This window comes from Carassius auratus, chromosome 47 (assembly GCF_003368295.1).
Source record: "Carassius auratus strain Wakin chromosome 47, ASM336829v1, whole genome shotgun sequence".
NCBI lineage: Eukaryota > Metazoa > Chordata > Actinopteri > Cypriniformes > Cyprinidae > Carassius > Carassius auratus.
In genome coordinates this window covers 12,922,589-12,946,737 of record NC_039289.1, presented here as the reverse complement: position 1 = coordinate 12,946,737, position 24,149 = coordinate 12,922,589, and the positions used below count along the sequence as shown (strand labels likewise).

General features: G+C 36.6%; 1 protein-coding gene across 4 annotated transcripts in view; it reads right to left on the bottom strand.

Moving 5' to 3' along the window:
* LOC113065150 (E3 ubiquitin-protein ligase RNF123-like) overlaps positions 1 to 24,149 on the bottom strand; it is a 126,407-nt gene that overhangs the window by 74,169 nt on the left and 28,089 nt on the right. For 3 of the 4 annotated variants that reach the window (XM_026236369.1, XM_026236367.1, XM_026236368.1), the window contains exons 31-35: positions 23,607 to 23,691; positions 13,087 to 13,226; positions 10,823 to 11,011; positions 7,097 to 7,172; positions 5,579 to 5,663 (exon numbers count right to left, since the gene is read on the bottom strand). In XM_026236369.1, the coding sequence (XP_026092154.1) occupies positions 5,579 to 5,663; positions 7,097 to 7,172; positions 10,823 to 11,011; positions 13,087 to 13,226; positions 23,607 to 23,691 (575 nt within the window). Of the gene's footprint in view, positions 1 to 2,684; positions 2,705 to 5,578; positions 5,664 to 7,096; positions 7,173 to 10,822; positions 11,012 to 13,086; positions 13,227 to 23,606; positions 23,692 to 24,149 lie in introns of those variants that run through there. The other variant, XM_026236370.1, reaches the window with a different exon arrangement.

Here is a 24,149-nt window from a genome sequence, read left to right as displayed (position 1 = left end):
TACATTTACTCTATTGCATTATGGATGTTTAAAAATGTTAGATGTTAATTAACATTATTAAAAGTTTGTTCTTATTAATTTGCGATATAGATAGATAGATAGATAGATAGATAGATAGATAGATAGATAGATAGATAGATAGATAGATAGATAGATAGATAGCTGTCTCCAAAGGTGTTTCAGAGAATTTGGCATTACATCCAGCTGGCCACACAACCGCAGACCATGTGTAACCACACCAGCCCAGGACCTCCACATCCAGCATCTTCACTTCCAAGATCGTCTGAGTCCAGCCACCTGGACAGATGCTGCAACAATCAGTTTACATGACCAAAGAATTTCTGCACAAATTACCAGAAACAGTCTCAGGGAAGCTCATCTGCATGCTCGTCGTCCTCATCAGGGTCCTGACCTGACTGCAGATTGTCATCCTAAGTGGTTTGAATCGCTAAATGCTCATAATTAATGGTGTTCTCTTTACAGATGAATCCCGGTCTTCACTGTACAGGGCAGATGGCAGACATCTTGTATGGCGTCGTGTCTGTGAGCGATTTGCTGATGTCAAAGTTGTGGATCGAGTGGCCTATGATGGCGGTGCGGTTATGGTATGGGCAGGCGTATGTTATGGACAATGAACAATTTTATTGATGGCATTTTGAATGCACAGAGATACTGTGATGAGATCCTGAGGCCCACTGTTGTGCCATTCATCCACGACCATCACCTCATGTTGCAGTATGATAATTCACAGACGCATGCTGCCAGGATCTGAACACAATTCCTGACAGCTGAAAACATCCCAGTTCTTGCATGGCCAGCACACTCACTAGACATGTCACCCATTGAGTATGTTTGGGATGATCTGGATCTGCTTATAATGACAGCGTGTTCCAGTTCCTGTCGATATCCAGCAACTTCACATCAACATCCCACAGGCCACAGTCAACAACCTGATCAACTCTATGTGAAGGAGATGTGTTGCACTGCATGAGGCAAATGGTGGTAAATTAGCTCAGTCCACATTTTAAAGTTGAATGTAAAAAAAATAAAAATAAAATAAAACTGAAAAAATAACCTTGACAACAGCCCCACACTTCGAGCAAGTGCAGATTTCTGAAGGAAGTCGGGAAAGAGGGAAGGTGCCAGGTGTCACACCAATTATTTTCTCATTAGCAAATTTCTGCCGGATATAATATGCCAAATTTAGCAGCAGTTCAGTTCGCTCCCCATTTAACATCTGATGATAGCAGAGGTGTTTCAGAGGCAATTCTCTACCCTCTGGATGTTTAGGTAAAAAAAAAAAAAAAAATTATATATTTTAATAATAATAATAATAATTATTATTATTATTATTATTATTATTAAACAATACATTATAATCAAATTTAAAACAACTGGGAATTGCATTTTATGCTTTAATAACAACTAAACAAAGTTTTTGTGAACTTTTTTGTAAAGTTTTTTTTTTTTTTTTGCAAAGAAAATAAACACAAAGCAACAACAAACAAATAATAATAATAAAAGCACACACACACAAAAAATAAAGCAAGCAAACAAACAAACACATAAATACATACACAAACACACACAAAAGCAACAAAACAAGGGCAATTTCACCAGTTCTTAATGAATTAATCACAACAATAATTTGTCCAAATAAAATGATAATGCAGTTCAGTAAATTCGTCAAAACCCAACAAGCGAATCACTGAAGGGATAATTCACCCAAAAATGAAAATTTGATGTTTATCTGTTTACCCCCAGGGCATTAAAGATGTAGGTTATGGTTGGGTGATGTCTACCAAATTGAGCATTGGACGATGTCTACAGTGAAACATTGTGATGGACGATGACATCGGGGGGTCAAAAAAGTTCACAGCTGAAAGTTCACTTACCACATATACAGAATAAGAGTACTCCCGGGGGGTGGGCTATTTCTGTCAGCCATTGGTAATTGAGACTGTAGATAGAGTGTCAATGCTCCATTTGAGAGATAGGTGGTGGTAATGCACTTATAACTGTGATCCACCGTAAAGCAAGAAGAAGACATGTCACTCGCCCAGGACAGTTCAGACATTGCAGTGAATCAGAGTAAAACAATATTAAAAAAAACAAAAAAACAATATAAATACTGTTCAGTTTCTTAAACATCAGTGTATCGTCACAAGCCACAGGGTTTAATTTGGTTTTGTTTGTGTATGTTTTTTTTGAATCTCAAAGCCGTGATTCCCACTCACCTCCATTATAAGACTGACGGACTACAACGGTTTGAGTTAAAAATCTTGGTTTGTGTTCTACTGAAGAAACAAAGTCACCTACATCTTGGATGCCCTGGAGGTAAGCAGATAAACATCACATTTTTGGCTGAACTATCCCTTGAAACTGATTCAAACCAGTTTTCTTCCATAAATCAAACTAAAAGCAAAGTTGCAAGGCCATAAAATGATGCCAATCGTAATGCTATATTCTGAACATATGATATCAACCAACAAACTGGATTATGAAGGAACTGCCTGGCTTTCAAGTCAGAACAAACCATTAGCGAGAGGAGAACAAGAAAAATGCTGCAGACAAATGCAAACCTTGCAAACCTGCAAACGCTCAAAGAAATCGGTTGTTTTTGGCCTTGGCTTTCAACTGAGGTGTTGCGGTTTTGTCAAGTGCGTAAAGGGCATCTTCTAGAGACATTATCTCTCGTGTTCACCTGTAAACAGAAATGACCTGACAACCTCAATGTCTGTGTCCAGTGTGTATAGGCTTAGTGCGACCTTATAAAACAAGTAGAAGAAGTCTAGTGGCATTCAAAGAGAAAGGTCAGGTCTTATCCCAGCACCCGGAGACAGAAGCTAGGCCAACTTTAGAAGATAAGAAAACACCACAGCATTCTGGGTAATTTCTACAGTTGCTGTGGGCAACAGCAGAAAAACATAATATTCAAAATGAAAAGTAAATAAACAAACAAGGCTGAAAATGTATTTGGGTACAATATATGCATTTATGTCAGTTATATCCCTTTATAGAAAACAGTACCGATGAATTAGAGTATTTTTCTACATTCGAATCTAGATTGTATCATGACGCATGATTTGATTTAGTTTATACTGTACTCGACATGAGCATCTGACATGAACGCCAATCTAAAACAATTACAAATACCATTTTATTATTTCATTTACCGAAAGAATGCATTTATATTTATACTACGAATAATTAGATATTACGAGACTATAAAAATACATTTAAAATTGAGGTGTCACACCACAAGACTAAATATAACACATTATACAATAACAAAATATAATATAATAAATATTATTTAAAATAAAGTAGGAAGTGAACCATACACAACACAGTATTCAAGTATATATAATTATATACTCAAGACAAGTGAATGGATTTTAAATACTATGCAATTATAAACTACTAATTAACTACTCATAATATATTACTAAACAAACTATGGGAATTTACATAAATTCCTGAACCAAACAAAACCAGAACAAGACTTAATGTGGCAAAAACAAACCCAGAAAAAAAAAACAATCCAGAATAAAAACAATAACAACAAAGACAATAAAACAAAACTTCAAACAAAGCAACAAACACTAAACAGAATAGAACACAAACAAAACAAAAAAATGTTAAACAAACGCAAATTTAAACAAATCTTTTGATGTTAAAAAAGGTGATATCCATGTTATTTGTAAAAATAAAATGCATTTTATATTGTATTGCACTGCAAGTTGCATTGGGTTTAACTTTTGTGAGCAACAAATGAGCTTTATTTTCTTTGACCAATTAATTCTCAAATCGAATCTTTAATCTCCAAAGACACCGAGTTACCAAATCAGCTTCGCATGAAGAATACAGAGCAAGAGCGGCAGCAGTCAATCCATCCAAATGCAACAGTGATATCAAAACCAGAAGTCAGCGGCCTGATGTTACTGTAAATAATAACATGACAGTAAACCTACGCTTTTCCTGGATGCCGTTTGACGATTATTGATGGAAACCATTTAAAATTCTGTCTGATTTATCTGTCTCTCATCTTATCTCTAAAGCATCGCTTTATTCTGGATTCACACACGTTAAACTGATGTTTCTAGACAATGCAGTCTGTGAAGTGCTAAACATCTGCTTAGCGCTCGCAAGCCTTCGACGACCGAAAGCCGTCTACCAGGGTTATCCAGGAATCGTATGAATGATTCATTATCCGTCCAGAGAAGACTTCGATGGTGGAAGTTCAAAGCAGGTTCAGCACTTTTCTGAGAATCGCCACTGATCACAGGTTTGGAAAGTTCAAGAGCAATCCCATAAAAGCCTGTCCAGTGCCCAGATCCACTGACAGCTTCATCAGAGATCCTTTATACATCCCCAGAAATGTCCTCAAAGGCCAGTCATGATCCTTGTTATCCCTGGTATAGTTCATTTTTTATGACCCACGCAGACAAATATCAAAGCTACGCATCAAAAATACATTTCACAAAAGATGTTTTCTGAAAGGATACGCAATACTCCTTTTTCTATTATTTAAATACAGTATTCAGCCGTACATGTACGAACCGAACTCGGATCCAGACTACAGCAGAAGAAACACTAATGCGACTGAACCAGAGTGTCTGGGAACGGTAGTTTGAATCACTTATTAATATTCAAAGCCAAATGGCATGCAGACAAGATGGTGGACATGGTACAACACACTGACAGCTGAGGATATGCAAACAAGCGCCTGTCAGTCAACAGCGGTGGGCGGGGCAAACACAATATGACATCATATTGCAGACAGGATCCAAAACCGCTCGTTTTATGAGCCTGGTTTGGTTTTATGAAGATAAAAAGACTGAATGGATTTTATCATTCTAAGAAGGCCGTGTACACACAATTCTGTCCACACATCTTGGAAAAGTGGATATTGCATAATTGGTGCCCTTTAAAAGTATTAATTTTGTTTAAAAATAGCCATTTAATGGCATTTATTAAAAGACTAATACAAAAGCAAGAACAAAATTGCCACAAAGGTTCTGCTTTTAGTAGAAACAACATTTCAAATGCCAAAAAAAAAAACTCCTGAGAGCAGGACCGATGGTGATAAATTGGCGCCCCTGTTTGTCCTTTCTTTGGTCTCTCTCAGAAGTCTAATTTCTTCCAACAGGAGCTGGTTATTAGATTTCAGCTCCCCACAGGACAGGTTGTGTCCTGAATCCTGTTGCTCTGACCCTCTTCTCGTCCCACAGACACACGACAGGGACTGGGAGGCTGTCAGACGTGCCATTAACCCTTGACTGCTCCTGGAGCAACACACAAACCTCTGCCATGTGCCCGTTTCCTCAGAACATGTGCTCTTTGAAAAGGAAACTGAACCAGAAACACAAGTCATGGAGTCCCACTGACTAGAATCAAATACAGTCGATGATTGGTTGGTGTAAAACGACAGCGCAGGGCTGGCCGGCGTTACCGTATATTACCTTAATGCACATTTTCTCAGTCTACATCAGTAATTCAACCCGACACCACGCATGAATGTGGAAATCCCATTATATACAGGGGGAAATAATGAAACACAAAGCCATAAACTCACCCTTGTTTATCAGAGTCGACCAGAATGCGCACCAGTATTCCTGTAACAGCCACTAGGATCGGGTAATGATCCACACTCTCCAGGCCTGAGCGGAGGACAAGAAAACATCTTCAGATGATCACCTTCTGCTTTTTACTTCATAATAAAAATACATGAAAAACTTTTTCCTTTTGCTACAATACATGATACACTGCTACTGTGATTATACAGACAGACAGACAGATAGACAGACAGACAGACAGATAGATATACATTTCTGTTTTTTGTTAATATACAGCTACTTTCTTTGATCATTCTGATTAAATTAGCGTTTGTAAAATTCGATTGAATCATTACATTTCACTTGTAAATAAAAAGTCAATATTATTTTTACTTTATTTCATTATATTATGTTTATATATCCATAAAACATACCATAAAACACAACACAATGAAGTGCAATATTCAAAAATAGTATAAATACAAATATTTTATATAACATAACATCAAACATAATTTATATTTTAGCAATTATATATATATATCTAGGTTTTCCACCTCTATATATTTATGACAAATTATATATACATATATAATAGTTTTTGTTAGGTTAAGTAAATAAGTCAAACAAGGGTCTGCATGACATCATTTTCTTATTTAGTTAGGAAGGAAATTACTCTCCAAAAAAAAAAAAAAAAACCTGTTTACAATTGACTGATTTAAGATCTAGATGATTTTCTTTCTGCAAAGCAATATTGAGAAGCACAGGTCAATGGAGAGCAAGCAGCAATCTTGCTGGAAAGAGACAAAGTTTACCCAATGCTGATTTGTTTGGCTTTTTCCAAGGACACCTTAATGCTTTCATACCAAATTCTCTCTGAATTTCACTGATGGACCCCCACCAACGAAAAATAAAAAATAAAATAATGAATAGGTCCGGAGAACTGAATAAGTGAATAACTTTGAAATGCACTGAAAGCCAGGCTTTTCTGAATGCTCCTCTAGGGGTTAATTTCAGACTAACAACATGACCCCGGCTCATTCATTATAAATTTTACTCTCTGCAATGCCAAGGCTAAAAAACGGTCTCTGTCTCCTCCTGAATTGCAGAATGTTTTCAGACTAACGTGCCGTGTGATCTCTCGACCCATTCTTCTCATCTCATTCCCTGAGAGCACAGGCTGACTTTCCAAACTTCTGAAAGGGTTACAGAGGTGATGTCAAGAACATCGCAAAATGCATAGCAAATGACTTTTTATTTGATCTGGGACTTGAAACAAGGTGCTATAAAAGGAACATGTGAAAAGTCGAATGTGAGCTTACAACAAACCATGTTTCGGCTCACAGGGGACGTGATTAAGGACGAATCAAAATACCTGAGAGGTTTCAATTCAGCACAGCACACTAAGCATTTCAGAAATATAATTGCATTCAAGTGCATCCTCAAGTGCGCACTAAAGCGTGCAGTTCATGTTCAATGCTTCTTTTTGCATTAATGTAAGACTATATTTGCATAAGGAGGAAACTGGTGAGAAATACCTGGGAGGCGCAAGTTGACCACCCTGTCAAAAAGGTTTCTTTCTGCTGTGACTCTGTTTAAGACCTGGTTCAGGAGCTGCAGAAAGACAACAAAAAACAAATGTGGTCAAACCTAAACATGGTATAAAAAAGAAACGTTACCAGAGGTTTGAAAGTTCTCCTAACTTAAGAAAATCTTTCCATCCAAAAAAAAAAAAAAACACAAAAATCTAACACTACATTACAAGTGAAAAAAGCAGAGCAAGGCAAAAACTAAATCAAAGCAAGGCAAAAATAATAATTAAAAAAATAAATAAAAAAATACAAAGCAAAGCAAAAAACAAAACAAAACAAAAAACAACATAAAAAAACCAACAAAAAAACAACAACATGAAACAAAACAAACACTATTACAAACAAACAACCAAAGCCAGGCAAAAAAAAAAAAAAAAAAAAAAAAACAACAAAAAAAACATAACATTATATTACAAAAAGAATGCAAAGCAAAACTAAACACTACATTGATATTGACTGCTTCTGAAGAACACAAAACAAGATTAAAAATAACAAAAAAAAATTAATGTATGTAGAAAAAACGTTTTGTGTTCCACTGAAAAAATAAATGCAAATAGGAAATACATAAGGGTATGTAAATTAAAAATCACAGACATTTTGATTCGTTGGGGTAAACTATCCCTTTAAAATGACCAGATGTCACTCGCTTCAGTGAGCAAGTCAAACACATCTGGTCATAAATCAAAGTGACCAGATCGCAATTATTATTACCTTCTCTCATTTACCACACCACTTGGACTTAGCATCTTACTCCCGAGAATTTAATTCAGAGGTATCAAGCTGCTAGGTGCCGATTACTAACGTTCACTATGGTACATTGCATGTAAATGCATTCAAAGATAGGATAAAAACTGCAAATGTATAAGTCTACTTGAGGTGGGATTTCTGCTCCAAAGGACGTGTGGATGGCTGCTGTGCTCACAGGTGTGTTTCAGTTAAAGCCTGATTACAAGCCGCAGGTGAACAGATGCTCCGCTGGGAATAAGTGCTGTGAGAAAAACCCACCAGAGAACACATTTTCAAAGCCTTCTCCTCCATAATTGAGGCCTTGAAAACGTGCAGTAGCCCTGGGAACAATATTCACTCGCTCCTCATTTGCATGCCTCTTTCCATGAGTAGAGTGCAAAATAGCATCTGAAAATTATAAAGGAGGTCCTTAACCTTCTGAAAATAGTCAAATGCTAAATGATAATTAACCTCAGGACATGATTATAATTAATAAAAGTAATTAAATATTGTATGTATATATATATATATATATATATATATATATATATATATATATATATATATATATATATATATTCGCGCGCCTAAAGCGAAATAGACACACGTAGAAACCAAAAGTTTGAAGCGAAATTGTCGCGTGTCTGAGGCGAAATCCTTTTCTTGTGGGAGGGGCAAGTGCTTGCGGTTGTCTGTTTGCAAGATGGCTGATGTTGATCGAGCACTCGGGTCTTTTCCACTTTTTCCTGCACACGTCCTCTGAATAAAAGTCTTGTTAGCAAAAAGTAGCTGCAGGCTATATTAGAGGGAAAATAGTTGTAAAAAAACAGCAGGAAGGCCGCGGGTCGATAAACGTGTACGTGACTCAAAAGTTAAATGAGTATTTACAACATACTCTTCCAAGCGAGGTCCTTTTTATTCCTGAAATATGAACTTGTGTGTGATACTTGTGTCATAAAGCTCCGGTTGACTGCTCAATGACAACATCAGTCGTTCCTCCATGTTGAATGAGTGACTCCTGAGCAGTCTCCTGATTGGTTAACGCGGCGCGAATTGACGCCAAAGTTCAAATTTTTTAACTCGGCAGCAGACGCGAATTCGCGTCAAACGCATAAATGCACAAAAGCACAATTCGCCTTTCAAGGTGCCTCATTCACGCCGCCAGATGCCGCCAGACCTCCAGACGCACGTAAATGCGCTTTTGCATTGACTTAACATTGAAATAATTAGCGCCAGACGCTCTATTCGCGTTTGGTATGAACACAGCATAACAGGATTGAAAAACTGCAGATTTTGGGTAAACTGAACTGTCAAAACAAAACACTGTTTTACAAAAATAACATCACTTGCCTTTTTTACATTTATATGACACTTGCAATTTGTTTCAACCCTGTTACCAAAAATTCAGACACGAGTCCATACAGTTTAAAACCCCGAATTTTGTGATTTCATTATTTCTGAGTAGAAAATAAAATAACCAATATTAAATATATATATATATATATATATATATATATATATATATATATATATATATATATATATATATATATATATATATATATATATATATATATATATATATAAATACATACATACATACATACATACATACATATATATATATATAATAACAAATTGATGGATAACAGGTAGGCCTGTCTTACCTCATCTAACTGCGGTAAATTTCAGACAACTGCGACTACTGTGCAAGAACGCACACTTCTAGATACAGTATGGAGAAGCGGTATTGCTCATTTGCCAGCAGTGACAATATAAACCTGACATGACTGAGTACAAACAACAGTTCATTTTCCTTAGTTATTTTGGCTACGGGTCGTTAGATCTAGCATTCTGCCAACTACAAATCAGACCCTGAGATAAAGCATTGTGGTAAGATTGCTTATTTAAATGAATTAGTGAGAAGAGCCTTAAACATTAGATTTTAGGTATTTGGTTTTGATTGTTCTTTTGCTTTGTTTGTTTGTTTTTTACAATAACTTAATAGGGTTGAATAGTTGAGCAAGTGCAGTCAAACAAAGAAAACAGGTTTTCACTCAATGCCATGGAAAGATTCACTCACTAACTAACTAAATACATTAATACATACATCATACATGAGATTTGTAATAGTTAGATAATAGTTTTTATAATGGAAAATTAAAAGTGCACCCTATATGTGGAAAGCACCTCATATACTTGTCCATAAACAGACAATTATATAAAAAAAAAAAAAAAAAAGTTGAAGAGCATCAAATAGCTTTCATCCTTTTTCTAATAATGACTGTCCTCCCATCCATCACCTTTGTAAGAACTTTTAAGGTTTGACAAAATGACTTAATTTATGGATCAGTTAACCCTGTCCATTAGCTTCCATCCAATACAGATTCTCTATGCTGCGAGCTATGTTTTCTGAACTACATTTCACACAATTTCTCAATTTTTGAAGCACCCAATTCACTAAAACAGTAAATGCAAACATGGTCCAAAAAAAAAAAAAAACGGTCTTTAATTTATTAAACAAACAATAACTATTAATCATAATGCTGGAGCATAATAACGTCGGACTACAGAGGAAGGTTTTGAGATCAGACAGCAGATCAGTCTAGTTCGAGGTCTACAGAACACAATGTTTTTTCATGTTATGACCCTCTCTTGAACAGTTTCATAAATTTTCTCAGTGTTGTTAATAATTTCGTTTCGGAAAAAGTCCGAGAGCTGTGCACTGCGGGAGTCTGAGAAAATAAACAGAAATGTTTCATAGCTAATGGCTTCAAACAGGATCATTAACTCAGGAGTTCTGCGTGAAACCGCATTAGAAAAAATGTTAATGGGGAGCATAAAATGAGTTTCATTTATTCACTTTGCACTTGCAAGTTTTTAAATGTCGCTTTAATCTTTAGAACAGCATTTACAGAACACATCCCAGCTGTCAATCACGCTCACCTGAGCCAATCGGCGCAGCAGCAGCTCGGCGGAGGGGCGGGTCCAGTCCAGGAATATTTCCGGCACTAGAGTGATGGTCATCTCCAGGACCCGTAACAGACTGACAGACAGGTCGAAACAGGTCGCGCACACCTTTAACTGCCGCGTGTCCACGAAATTCCTCTCAGGACGCTCAGCTGCCTGCTGGATCTGGCAGGAAATAAATGAAGACATGATGAGACACAATAAGACGACACAGGGAGGTCAAAAGAGACTTTATGACGCTGCTCAGATGGGACCAATTTTTGCTTGACAATACCTAGTGTCATGTTTCTTTAGCATTTCTTTAGGCAAGAAACATTTGTATTTGGTCCACTTATGTTTCAAGTCTTGATGCTTAGACATTCTCATTAGTCTTTTCCTGCATCTACCCTTCATTTCAATTTAGCACTCGCTGAAACGGAGGCCGTAAACACGTCACAAACTCCCCTAGAGACCGCTGCCTACTAATTTGTGGATCATGGCAGATGAAAGACGCCACTAAGAGCCAGCCAAACCTCCAGGCATACGAATCAAAGTCCAGTCTGCAACGAGCAGAATTTCAGCGCTTCAGCTCTCCCGAAAGACATTGATTTAAGAGTAGAGAAAGCCTGGTGAGAAAGTGCCTTTACATCTGCGGTTTAATCCTCCTCCATCAGAGAGGTTTTGCTTTTGTCTGTATCTTCCCCTGAGACTCTAAAGCCTGTGTTTAGTAATGACCCTACCACGGGACGGGGCAGGCAAGCTGCTTTTCCCAAAATGTTGTTTCTGTGGTGTCCATATGATCAAATTAGTCTGCAGTTGAAGGAAGTTGTTAATAAGTTGTTAATTAAGTGCAAGGTAAACTACATTTGCAGGAAATACCAGTGCTTGCAAGGCAACGAAAGAATAGTGTAATGTTAGGCTTCAGCCTTTGGTTATTCATAAATTAAATACGAACTACGACTACGAACATGAATGATACTTCAATGATGTGGCTTATTGAAGAAAGCCATACTATCACTTTAAGTGTATGAAGTTTACTTAAAAGCAATCGTCTAACAACACCCTTGTGTTTGCATGGGGAAGCTACACTCCCATTTTGCTGAAGTCTTGTAATTATGCACTTCTTATCGAAACAATCAAACCAAGAAAAAAAAATCGGATGAATATTTCAAAGGCTAAGTAACTTGAACGTAAAGATACATTTTACACTGAAAATGTACAATGGTAGGCTAATTCAGTTCAAATATCAAGAGGCAGTCATAAGCACATTGTCATTATGAATATTATTCAGGCTCTGATTGAATTAGTGGAGAGTTAAGGTATTGCAGGCTAATAAGTGGGGACGAGAAAACAATCGCCTACAGATTTATTTAAGTAGAGATTAATTTAACTTTTGGTTAAAGAAAAAAAAAAACTTTTAATCTAGCTCTGTGGTGTGTTCTCAAAACATTAGCTAGGTTTTCATCACCCTGTTTTTATGCACATTTTGAAGTTTTGCATCAGAAACGAGTGATGTAGACAAAACGCTCGCTTGAGGTGGCTTCTGAGTTGTGCGAAAAATGGTTAATACAAATAATGGGAGATGGAAGACATTTCGCGAACAAATATCTCCATGCATATAAAAAAAAAAAAAAAGTAATGTGACTTTGCATTATGGGACCACAATACTTGACTGAAGCAGACCGATCTCGTTGCACAGAATCTGAAATGCTATGGTCATTCTTATATGCCTGAGCAAAGTCCGTCATCAAAGTATTTCTGTATAATCGTTCTACACGAATTGGTGAGTCTTTGTTAAATGTGAGCCAAAATCATCACAATTAAAAGAACCAAAGACTGTCTGTGTGCACTGCATTTATTTAATACACAAGTTTCACAATTTGAGTTGAATAACTGAAATAAATTAACTTTTCCTCGACATTTTAATTTATTGAGAAGCACAAAGCACAAGTAATTTATTAAGAAAATGATTATATTCAGTGATTATATTCTCCTACTTTTCAGATTTATATTAAGTGCCAGTTTATCAGGAAGTGATTTTTTATTTATTTTTTCTCTTTGACTCGTTGGATGGAAACGGTGCTTCTTTGCACAGGTTTTATGCAATATTCCAATTTTGGGTACGTTAAATTTGCTACATTGATATAATCCTGGCTATTGATTGATCTGTTTGTCTTAGATTGTTGACACTTCAGCTTCTGTCTGAGTGTGAGGTGGGACTTTCTGTTGGTCTGACACATTAGAAGGCAAAAGTTTCTTACCTCCTGTATCATGCCGATGAATTCGGAGAAGGCCCAGTTGAGCTGGTTTAAGACGCTATTAAGGAAACTGGCAGCCATGTCTTTGTCTTGACTAAGGAGTTCAGCCATGTGTCTCTGCAGCAGAAGTGATGGACAGGGCTCTGTAGCAAGAGAAAAGCTCATTCATTCAGTATGTCTATTATCATAGCTTTTTTCTTTATTCTTTTTAAATCACAAGTATAACAATAATTACAAAAGCAACTATAGGTATAATCAGAGGTGAAAGTTCGTGATATCCTTTCAAGTAAATTGGGGCTAGATGACTCCGAAATGGAAATCGAGCGAGCTCACAGGATCGGACAGTATCAAGAAGGGGGTAAGCCCAGAAAAGTTGTTGTTAAACTTCTACGTTTGAAAGATAAACAGACTATCATGTCATCAGCCAAGAGGTTAAAAGGCACAAACATTTTTATAAATGAAGACTTTTCTGAGGCTCTTCAGTTGAGAAGGAGGGAACTCCTTCCAAAATTAAGAGCTGCCCGGGACAGAGGTGAAAGAGCCTTCCTGAAATATGACAAGTTAGTCATTTTGTCCAGAACTGGAAATACTCAAACATAATTGCAATGCATTTTTAGAATGATTGTGTAATTATTATCTTACATTTTTGTTTGCTGTTTTGTTAGGAAGCAAGACAAGTTTATGGCATCTCTTTTAACAAAATTGTCAAAGAAAGGATTAATTATTGCACATTTAAATATATGTAGCCTCAAGAACAAAATTCATGAGGTGATGAGAATATGCACTGAAGATAATATTCAAGTTTTAGCATTGTCAGAAACACATTTAGATATGGCTATGAGTAATTCTGAGCTTATGATTAATGGTTTTAAATTGTATAGGAAAGACCGGGATAAATATGGTGGTGGAGTAGCCTTTTATATTAGAGAACATTTTGGTGTGTTGTTAAGGGAAGACTTAATGAACAGTTATATTGAAGACATATGGGTAGAGATTTCTGTTCCACACTGTAAACCAATTTTAGCTGGTTGTTGTTATCGGCCTCCTAGTGCTAATGTGCAGTATTTGGATAGAATATGTGAAAGTATGAACAGGGTCACAGATGAAAATAAGGCCATATTTTTATTGGGTGATTTTAATATTGATTGGATGGCTAAAAACTGCTCATTAACAAAAAAGTTAAAATCTATGGCTGATACTTGTAATCTCACACAAATGATTATCCAACCAACAAGAATTGTTATGAAGGCAAACAAGGTTAGTACTTCTAGCTGCATTGACCTTATATTTACCAATGTCCAGGAATTGTGTTCAAAGGCAGTATCAGTGGCAGTTGGCTGTAGTGATCACAATTTGATCGCATTAACTAAAAAGACAAAAATTCCCAAATCAGGAGCCAGGATTTTATTATCTAGGTCATATAAAAGATTCAATCAAGATCTGTTTATTAATGAAGTTCAGAGTGTGCAGTGGATTGAAGTGTGTCAAGAAAAAGATGTTAATAAAGCTTTAAATATTTTTATGGATATAATAAATAAGATAATTGATAAATACGCCCCACTTAGAAAAAGATCAGTAAAAACTAAAAATGCTCCTTGGCTCGATGATGAGCTGAAGTGCTTAATGCTGCAAAGAGACAAGGCAAAGGAGGTAGTACAGAAATTAGGAAGTGACTACAATAAAAAATTCTATTGTAAGTTAAGAAATAGGGTTTCTAAATTAAATCATATTAAAAAAAGGGAATATTATAAGCAAAAAATTAGGTCTGCAGCTGGTGATTCCAAGAAAATATGGAAAACACTGAATGAAATAATGTGTAGGAAGATAAATAATTATCAAGGGTGTGTGGAAAATGAAGGTCAGTTTATTACTAAACCATTAGAGATAGCTAATTATTTTAACACCTTTTTTAACGATAAGGTGAACAATTTAAGATCTAGCATGTATGGCAATGATGTTCAATCAGCCTGTAGTCCTATTTCTAAAATAATGAAAAATAAATTATGCAGTTTTAATTTTAGGTCTGTTGATCAAACTACTGTAGAAGAGATGTTGCTTTCAATTCCAGATGATAAACCTTGTGGAGCTGATCAGTTAGATGGAAAATTGCTAAAAATGGTAGCTAGACAGCTTTCTCAACCGATCTGTCATATTTATAATAGGTGTTTGATTGGTGGCAAATATCCAAATCTTTGGAAAGAATCTAAAATTATTCCATTACTTAAAAAGGGAAAAACAGACTTTTTAGGTTCTAATTGCAGACCAATTAGCATACTTCCAATTTTGAGTAAGCTTTTAGAGAAGATTACCTTCAAGCAAATTTTACAATATTTTAGTACAAATGGATTACTTGCCAATGCTCAACATGCCTATCGACCAGGACACTCCACAAGTACTGCTCTTATACATATGACAGATGAATGGTTAGCATGTCTAGATAATAAGAAACTGGTTGGTGCTGTTTTAATTGATTTTACAGCAGCCTTTGATGTCATTGACCATGATATTCTTATGGCTAAACTAAAATGTTATGGTTTTTCATTGACAGCCCTTAATTGGATGGGAAGCTATCTTTCTAATAGAAAACAGAGAGTGTTTTATAATGGATCTTTTTCAGATGCTAAAAATACTTATTGTGGTGTTCCACAAGGAAGTTGCTTAGGTCCTTTATTGTTTTCTATTTTTATAAATGATTTACCATATGTTGTTAATAATGCTAATATAGTTATGTATGCAGATGACTCTACAATGTTTTCTGCAGCACATTCTTCAGCTGAACTAAAGAAAAATTTGAGTGATGAGCTTTTAACAATTTCTAAATGGGTTCAAAGTAACAAATTAATTTTAAATATAGAAAAAATTAAATGCATAATTTTTAGCCAAAAATACAATATTTCTAGGGCTGCAGATTTGAATTTATTTATTGATGGGACGCCAGTGGAACAAGTAACAGATGTTACTTTGTTGGGCGTGATACTGGACAATACATTGTCCTGGTCCAAACATATAGATCATATAGTAAGCAGCATGGGTAAAGGTATAGCAGTAGCCAGGAAATGTTCTGCATTTATTTCGTCTTTGGTTTTAAAAGATGTGGTGCAGTCAATAGTTTTATCGCATCTTGAGTACTGCCCTATAATATGGTCAAGTGCATCAGAAAAGCACTTAAAAAAACTTCAGATTGTTCAGAATAGAGCAGCTAGGTTGGTGCTCCATTATCAATTTCAGGCCAGTGTTGCTGATATGCATAGAAAATTATCATGGCTTTTAGTGAAGGACAAATTACATTTACGAGTGTTGGTATATTTTTATAAGGTAATCAAGTATCACACACCATGTTTTTTCTTTGAAAAGCTTGTATATGTTGGTTTTAGACACGATCATAAAACACGTCAAGTGAGTAAGTCTCAACTGTTTTTACCATGTCCACAATCAAATTTGCTGAAAAAGACTGTATTTTATCGTGGCTCTGCTGCTTGGAATGTTGTTCCTATAAATATACGTAAAAGTAATTCAACACATGTGTTTAAAAGAAATTGTGTAAACATGTTGTTAAAGGTATAGACGTACTTCTGCTTGTGCGGCTACTATTAATATGTATGGGTATAGTTTTGTGATGTGACTGGATTAGCAATTGTATTTTTGTTATTATTTTATTTGTTTGAATGATTTTTTTGTATTGTGCAACTCTGTGGACCCCAGGAAGATTAGCAACCACTTTGTGGAAGCTAATGGGGATCCAAATTAACAATAAACAATAAACAATAAACTATAGGTAGTCACTTCAAAAAATATTTAGATAACAACCTTCTGTCTGTGAATAAGATCGCATGTGGACTAGGTTTGTCGCGATATATAGGTATCGACAATAACCGTGATATTCAAAGCAACAATTATCGATATCGTATTAATTTAGTGTGTGACGATATACCAATATTAGCAATAACCGCAATATTTAAAATGAACAGTTCTCTTATGATAAGACCACATGTAAATACTCCAGTGCCAGTAGCTGGTTGACACGGTCACACAAGAAGAAGCACAGCTCTCGCAGCTACTCTAAGGAGAGCCATGTTCGTCAGAGTAAGATGCCGTTATTTTACTAGTCATAGAATGGGAAACATTATATTAACCTGTTATCAGCAGTTTTCTGTATTCATATACTTAAGTAAAGAGTGATTATTTTAATAAGTACAGCGTTTTATTTACTCATCTGATTTTTGCGTAGTGCGTAGGAACACTTTATTTCTTTGTTCAAATCTATTAACAGTTAACGTACACAATTAAAACTGATCTTTAAAAACTGAGCGACCACATTTCTACATTAAACTCATTCGCCTCATTTGCGGTCATTCTTCAATAAGGTTCATTAGTTAACATCAGTTAATTACATTAGTTAACATATATAAATAACATTAATAATGAACAATATTTCCACAGCATTTATTAATCTTAGTTCATGTTAATTTCAGCATTTACTAATGCATTATTAAAATCACAAGTTATGTTTCTAAACATTAATGCACTATGAACTAACATGACCAATGAATGACTCTATTTTTATCAACATTAACAATGATTAATAAATTGTGTTATAAGTGTATTGTTTATTGTTCATTCATGTTAGTTAATACATTAATGTCAACAAATGACATCTTATTGTTAAGTGATACCATTAATATTTAATCATCATACTGTTGAACTTGACAGTATTTTCTCTCTTGTTATTTCATTGGAGCTTCAAAGAAGATGGAGAAAGCCAGAGTTGTGTGCCCTGTGTTTATCAGTATCCTATATTGGGTGAAAAAGAAAAACTCAATAAACAAAATTAAAAATATATATATTTGACTGATATCCCCCCACCCCCAAGGTTTCTATAGATATCACAATATATCGATATTGTGAATTATTCTGGCCACAATAACCGTAATATGAAAAATCTAATATCGTGACAGCCCTAATGTGGACCAGTCAACGTACCCACAGTGACCAAACCACACTTGTTTTTCAATAGTCTCGACAGTGCTCTAAGTGTGATTCTTGGTAAGGTATGAAACCTCACTATCATCACATCATGTGGCAGGGTGAGCGAAGAGAGATAAAGAGGCCCGAAGAGAAATGATTTTCAAATATTAAAAAAGGGGGAATCAAGTGTCCATAGGAGAATGAGGATGAACTGAAAGGAAATTTTAATAACTGGACTGTGAAGGTCTGGAGGCGTTAATAGAGAGGTTCAGGCACGGGGAAGGTCCAGCGGTCTTCAGACTCTGCCCTTCAAGTCTGGAATACCAAAGTTGGTGGTTTTCATAATCCTCAGAAAAAGACACTGGGGCTTGACCCTAAAAGTTACTCATTTGTACCTTGTACATGCACCCGTAAATAACACCTGGTATAGGTACAAGGTGTTCTGGAGTTCTGTTTTTGCACATTTCTTCTGACAGTGTGAAAACATGGCTTCCCTGGGGTCACAGCAAAGTGAGCTGGTCAGTCGGCTGCAATATGTGCTTCTGTCCCAGAGAACTGATGTGGCAACTCTACACTTACAGTGTGGGATTCCCTGCCTACTTCCTTCTTGAGCCTATTGGGACACTCTCATGTACCATTGAGACCAGTCTCTTGAGGAGAGGAGTAGTTTTGGTGCCATGGGATTCCTGACCTGCTCCTTTCCTGGACCTACGGGGAACCATTGCGCACACACTGGGAAGAGACTGGTCTCTCGTGGAGAGGAATGCTCTTCATTTAAAGGCAGTAGTGACAAGATAGTACTAATTTCAGGTATGCCTTAATCACAGGGATTGTGATGGTGCTTTCTTCTAAGAAGAGAAAGGGACAGTGTTGATGTAAGTGAAGGACAGTCGTCCCATCAAAATCAGTTTTGTCCATCTAGCCATAACATACCTCTTGAATCACATAAGAATACCTAAAAACCAATTTTCCATGAAGAATCCATCTTTTTTTATTGAATCCACAGCCCTAATTACTCAGAAATGAGATGAATGATAAATACCAGACCGGCATTGACATATAAGAGGGGAAACAATCAGATCTGAACATTGCATTCGAAAAGAATGCCAACACCAAATAACAGAATAATGAAACAACAGAGGGCTGATGGGAAACCATCTCCCCCGCCCCCTAGCCGTTCTATTACTGCTATCTGACCGTGTCTAGAGAACACAGAAAGGGCACTCTCTCTCATTATATGCACACAAAGAGGACACTGGGTAATTTAATACCTTATCTGGAAAAGCACAGTGATCGCAAACACACTAAAAGCCTTGGAGCACAGTGTTAAAAGCAAGAGCAAGCAATGGCAATAAAGCTCTAAATAAAGCTAATCATTAGACACTGAGGTACAGGTCTGAAAGAGATGCAACCTTTATGTTTAATTAGATGAAGTCTGTGTAAGTGGCAGCTTGGAAAATAAGGGTTAGGGGGCAATAAGGGAGGAATAAACATATAATGAAAGGCCATAAGAGAGACCAGGTAATAGGCAGCTATGGCACGATGCACACGTTTCAGAATTCCAGGCGTTGACAGGCAAACAATCAATCACTCTTTTACTGCTGAGTCAATTCATTTTTAAATTGCTTTAAGTTAGGATCCGATAAACAAAATGGATAGATACCCTCTATTGACCATTCACCCTATTGTGAATCTAATCCCGCATTGTCTTTTTCTTCCAAGAAACAAAAAAGGATTTCATTTTGCAGAATGTTCTGGTCATTTTTTTCCATGCGTAACAACTGTGGACTGGAGCTTTCAGGCTTCAAAAAAGATCAAGAACCACCGTAGAAGCAGTTGAATTGTGTGCTAGAATCCTTCTGAAATTATAGCTTTGATAAAAGAACATGATGAAGTTGAGAACCTTTGGTTTAGGATGTTATTAGTCTCAGCCTCAGACATCACGCCCATGGACTGTTGGCTGAACGTCTGATCCATACAACACACCAAAGTGGAAATACTTCAGGTTTCAAAGTCATCGTCGGATTGTTTGAATTATACAGAATTATGCATAGTTCCGCGAGACGCGTGTGTCGCGCTCTTTAACGCTCCGTCTGGAAACAAAGATGCCATGCCATCAACCCCCCTCACGAAAGAAGAAAGCCATTGTGTTTACAACTATGATGACGAGTGCTTATTAGGATTAACTAAACGCCGGATTCTCAAAAGTATCTAAAATATTTCAAGTTCGCAGCACAGAAACCTTAAAATATGTCTGAGAGTTTTACACACCGGTCTGTTAATGTGGTGACATTTCCACGCCCTGAAACGTGCCACTGAACGAAATGAACTGTGATTGGTTGTTAGACCTGTCGGTCAAACGGCCTCATGGGCGGGGCTTGGCCAAAGAGCTGCCATGGATTCCAGACCTTCAGCCGTCAGTCCGAAGGTCTGGCTACGTGAGACTAGGTTATTATATACTAACACCCTTTTCACCAGAGAACAACTCCAACCAGATCATTGAGTCAAATAGTTACTTATGCTATTTCGGTAGAAACTGTACAATGGTAAATGTATTCAGGATTCAGTGTATTTTTTAACCACGTATAAAATGTTAATTCTGATGAATAATTGACTAATAATTAACTAATAATTTAAAGGTCCCATTGTTCGTGATCCCATGTTTTAAACTTTAGTTAGTGTGTAATGTTTGTTTTAGAGTATAAATAATATCTGTAAAATACTAAAGCTCAAAGTTCAATGCCAAGCGAGATATTTTATTTAACAGAATTTGCCTACAAAAAAACGACCCGTTTGGACTACAGCCCTCTAGTTCCTGCAGTAATGACGTCACTAGAACCTTTTTAACTAACCTCCGTCCACATGAATACACAAACAGGGGGCGTGGTCTTGTTGTGCTCCGACAGAGAAGAGGAAGAGCTGCGTTTGTGTTTGTCGCCATGTCCTTTGAAACGCTGTTATTTTCATCTCCGAGTCCAATCATTTTTGTTTGGGCTTCCCAGGAACGCTGTACTTGGAGATTAATGGTTACAATTTATGTTTAACTCGGTTCCAAAAAATTATAGTCCACATGAAAAACTATGTGCAGCACATTTTGCTGAGGGCAGCTTCCTCAATCTCAATCAGTTTAGTGCCGGATTCGCACAAAGATTATTCTTGAAAGATGCAGCAGTTCCCTCTTTGTCTGGAGAAGGCATTGTTTATGGACCACAATGTATTTTATTATTTAAGTTGGTGCATTTAACAGTTTCTGTAACTTATCACACAAAGGGCAACACTGTTTAGCTTTATTAACTAGATGTTAGGGCTGTGCAAAAAAACGAATGCGATTTTCATTCGTCAGTAAAAACGCTCCTGTGATTAGAAGTACATCTCCAGCACGTGCGTTCAGATAAAGATTGATGGGTTTTCAAAAGAAATCATGCCCATTGCTTCTCAAAACTAGTCCAAAACTAGCCCAATCGCCTTTCTGGGAGGGCAGCGTGCGCTCAGCTGGTGTCGAACATATTTCTGAAGGAGGGACTTTGTAGAACAAGGAAGTCATCAGCCTGTTTTTATGACAGTGAAAACAGCGGTATACAGATAAGTGAATTGTGTGAAAAATACTGTTTTTTTTTTTTTACACACGAAACATGAACACGTTATATTGCACCCTGTAAACACAATCAAAGCTTCAAAAAAAGCACGAAAAACGGGACCTTTAAGAGTAAACCACAGAGACACAAGACATGACTAGAAGACATGATTAGAAGGGACTAAGGGAGAAAACTTGGGCAAAACTGAATCTATATGAATGGTAAATGGTTATGTGGACACAATCCTAAATGCAAATCAGTCTGCTGTGAACGTGCTTTACATTCACTTCAATCAGTCAGTCTACAGCAGAGCAGACCAGCACTTAGGACAGAGGTGAAAACTACCAAACGGGAATGAAACTTACTTTGAAAACTAGCAATTGACAAATCCCCTGGACGTCATGCAAACGAAAGTGGATAAAGAAAAAAAAAAAGATGGAATTAGCATTGAGACAAGACTCAGCAGACCAGGGAAGGAATTCATGCATCAAGAAGAAGACAAGCTGAAGCGTCAAGACGAGTGTCCCTTCACAAAGTGACAACTTTACAATTTATTCCCCTCAGCTTTGCAAGCACTGGGCTTCAGATTAAGCGCTACTTGCCTCTCTTCTTGTATGCAAATTGACACTTTTGACAATCCAATCAATTCCTTATCCAATGTTACTTATTGGACATCCTGTTTCTGTCTGAATTACATCACATTATACCAGTAAAATTAGAAAGTTTCATTTTGACCATAAAAAAGGAGCCTAATCTCGCAAGACATCATGTTTTTACCATTAAAAAATAATAATAATAATAATAATAATAATTAACAGGCTGGTTGAATGATTAAATTCAGAGTATACTGCTTTAAAGTAAATTGATAAGGGGGAATGTCTCTGGTCGATGAAACCGATGGTTTGACGTGATGGATGGTCTCTTAAAAAGTATTGATCTGACAGACTGTTGAAAGAAATACCGGACGAGGGAACAGTCACGTTCTCAACTCTGAGACTGTGTGTGCATATGAAGCTTGCACGTTTGACTTTAACGAGTCAGAAGCAAAGAGACGTGGAGAGTGGCACAGAAGAACGGCATGATGTCAGAGCCGCTCTAGTAAAACAGCATCTGTACTCAGTGCTCCACGTTATTGATCAGTGGGGATCACATTAAGAAGCTGCGCTGTATGACATTACAGAACATTTCCGGTCCAGTTTGTTTCACACAGTTAAGCTGCACGCTAACATAGAAACACACACAGAATAGCCCTCATACTGCCTGGGGGAAACCATTCACTACAAGCAGGGCGTCGCTGAAAACGAATGTGAGATTGCTTACAGAATGCTGTTGTCACTGATGCAAACTCCAATACATACAAATAATTATTATTTGAAAAATATAATTTCCCAGCAGCCAGTAGGCCTCTCCCAAGTGTAGGCATTAATGCAGAATAATAAATGAAACCAACTCAAGGATGCTGACAGCATTCAACAGAATAATACCGGCAGAAAAACTTTGTAATGAATTATATTACCGTTTATGATGATAAATGACTCTTAGAGTCTGTGCTTTCACTGTTTACTGTAAATATAAATCTGTGTCTAGTGTGTTCTGGGTTTGATTTGTAAAGCATTATGGAACATCATTAAAAGGGAGTTTAAACTGACAGATGGCCTGTGTCAGAAAACATTTCTAAGGCCTTTTGTGTTGGTGTGTGTGTGTCTATTCAATGCTTTTATCGTGTTCAAAGTGGTGCCTTGGAATGAGCTTTATTAATAATATATGCAATTCATTATAATATCACTAACTGAATTGCATTTCACATTTTATAATATTAAAACATCACCGAATGATATAATAAATATAAAGTCGGTAGGAGAACAGAAAGTACAGAAAAGTAAAGAAAAAGTTTTCAGAAAAATAAATAAATAACTAAAGGTTGAAGAAGGGCTGAAAATAAAGCTGGAGGAGGACAGAGTCGTCAGAAGCACACAGACTCACTCTGCAGGCTGGGCAGGTTCACGTCCTCTGGTTTGGTCTTCAGCAGATGAGGCAGACGTGTGTACCTGTAGCCATAGCCACAACCCTGTAGACAGACAAGAGACACTTCATCTGATAACTGGATTTTATTTTTATTTTTTAATCGTAAATTAGTCACAAAAAAAAAAAAAAAAAAAAAACCTCTAAAGATGATCAAGAACAGACACATACTCATTTACGATGATGTAACCCCATTACATTTATGGATGAATAAACCCACTAATGCTTTCTCTAAGAGATTTAAAAAGTCACCCTTTTTAGTTTTTGGCACTAAAAGCAGAATAAATGTTAAAAAAAACTAAATGGGAGTAGCTGTTCTGCCAGGCACATTTCATAAATGTTAAATGGAAACAGTGGAGATATGCTGCATAATGGCCCTGATATAATGCACCATTCTGAGCTGAAATGTAATGGCATAATGGGGTGGGGGGTGGCATGAGGCAAGGGGAAGATAAAAAGAAAGGAGCGAGTGGAAAGGGTGGGAGGGGATCGTATAAGACAGTG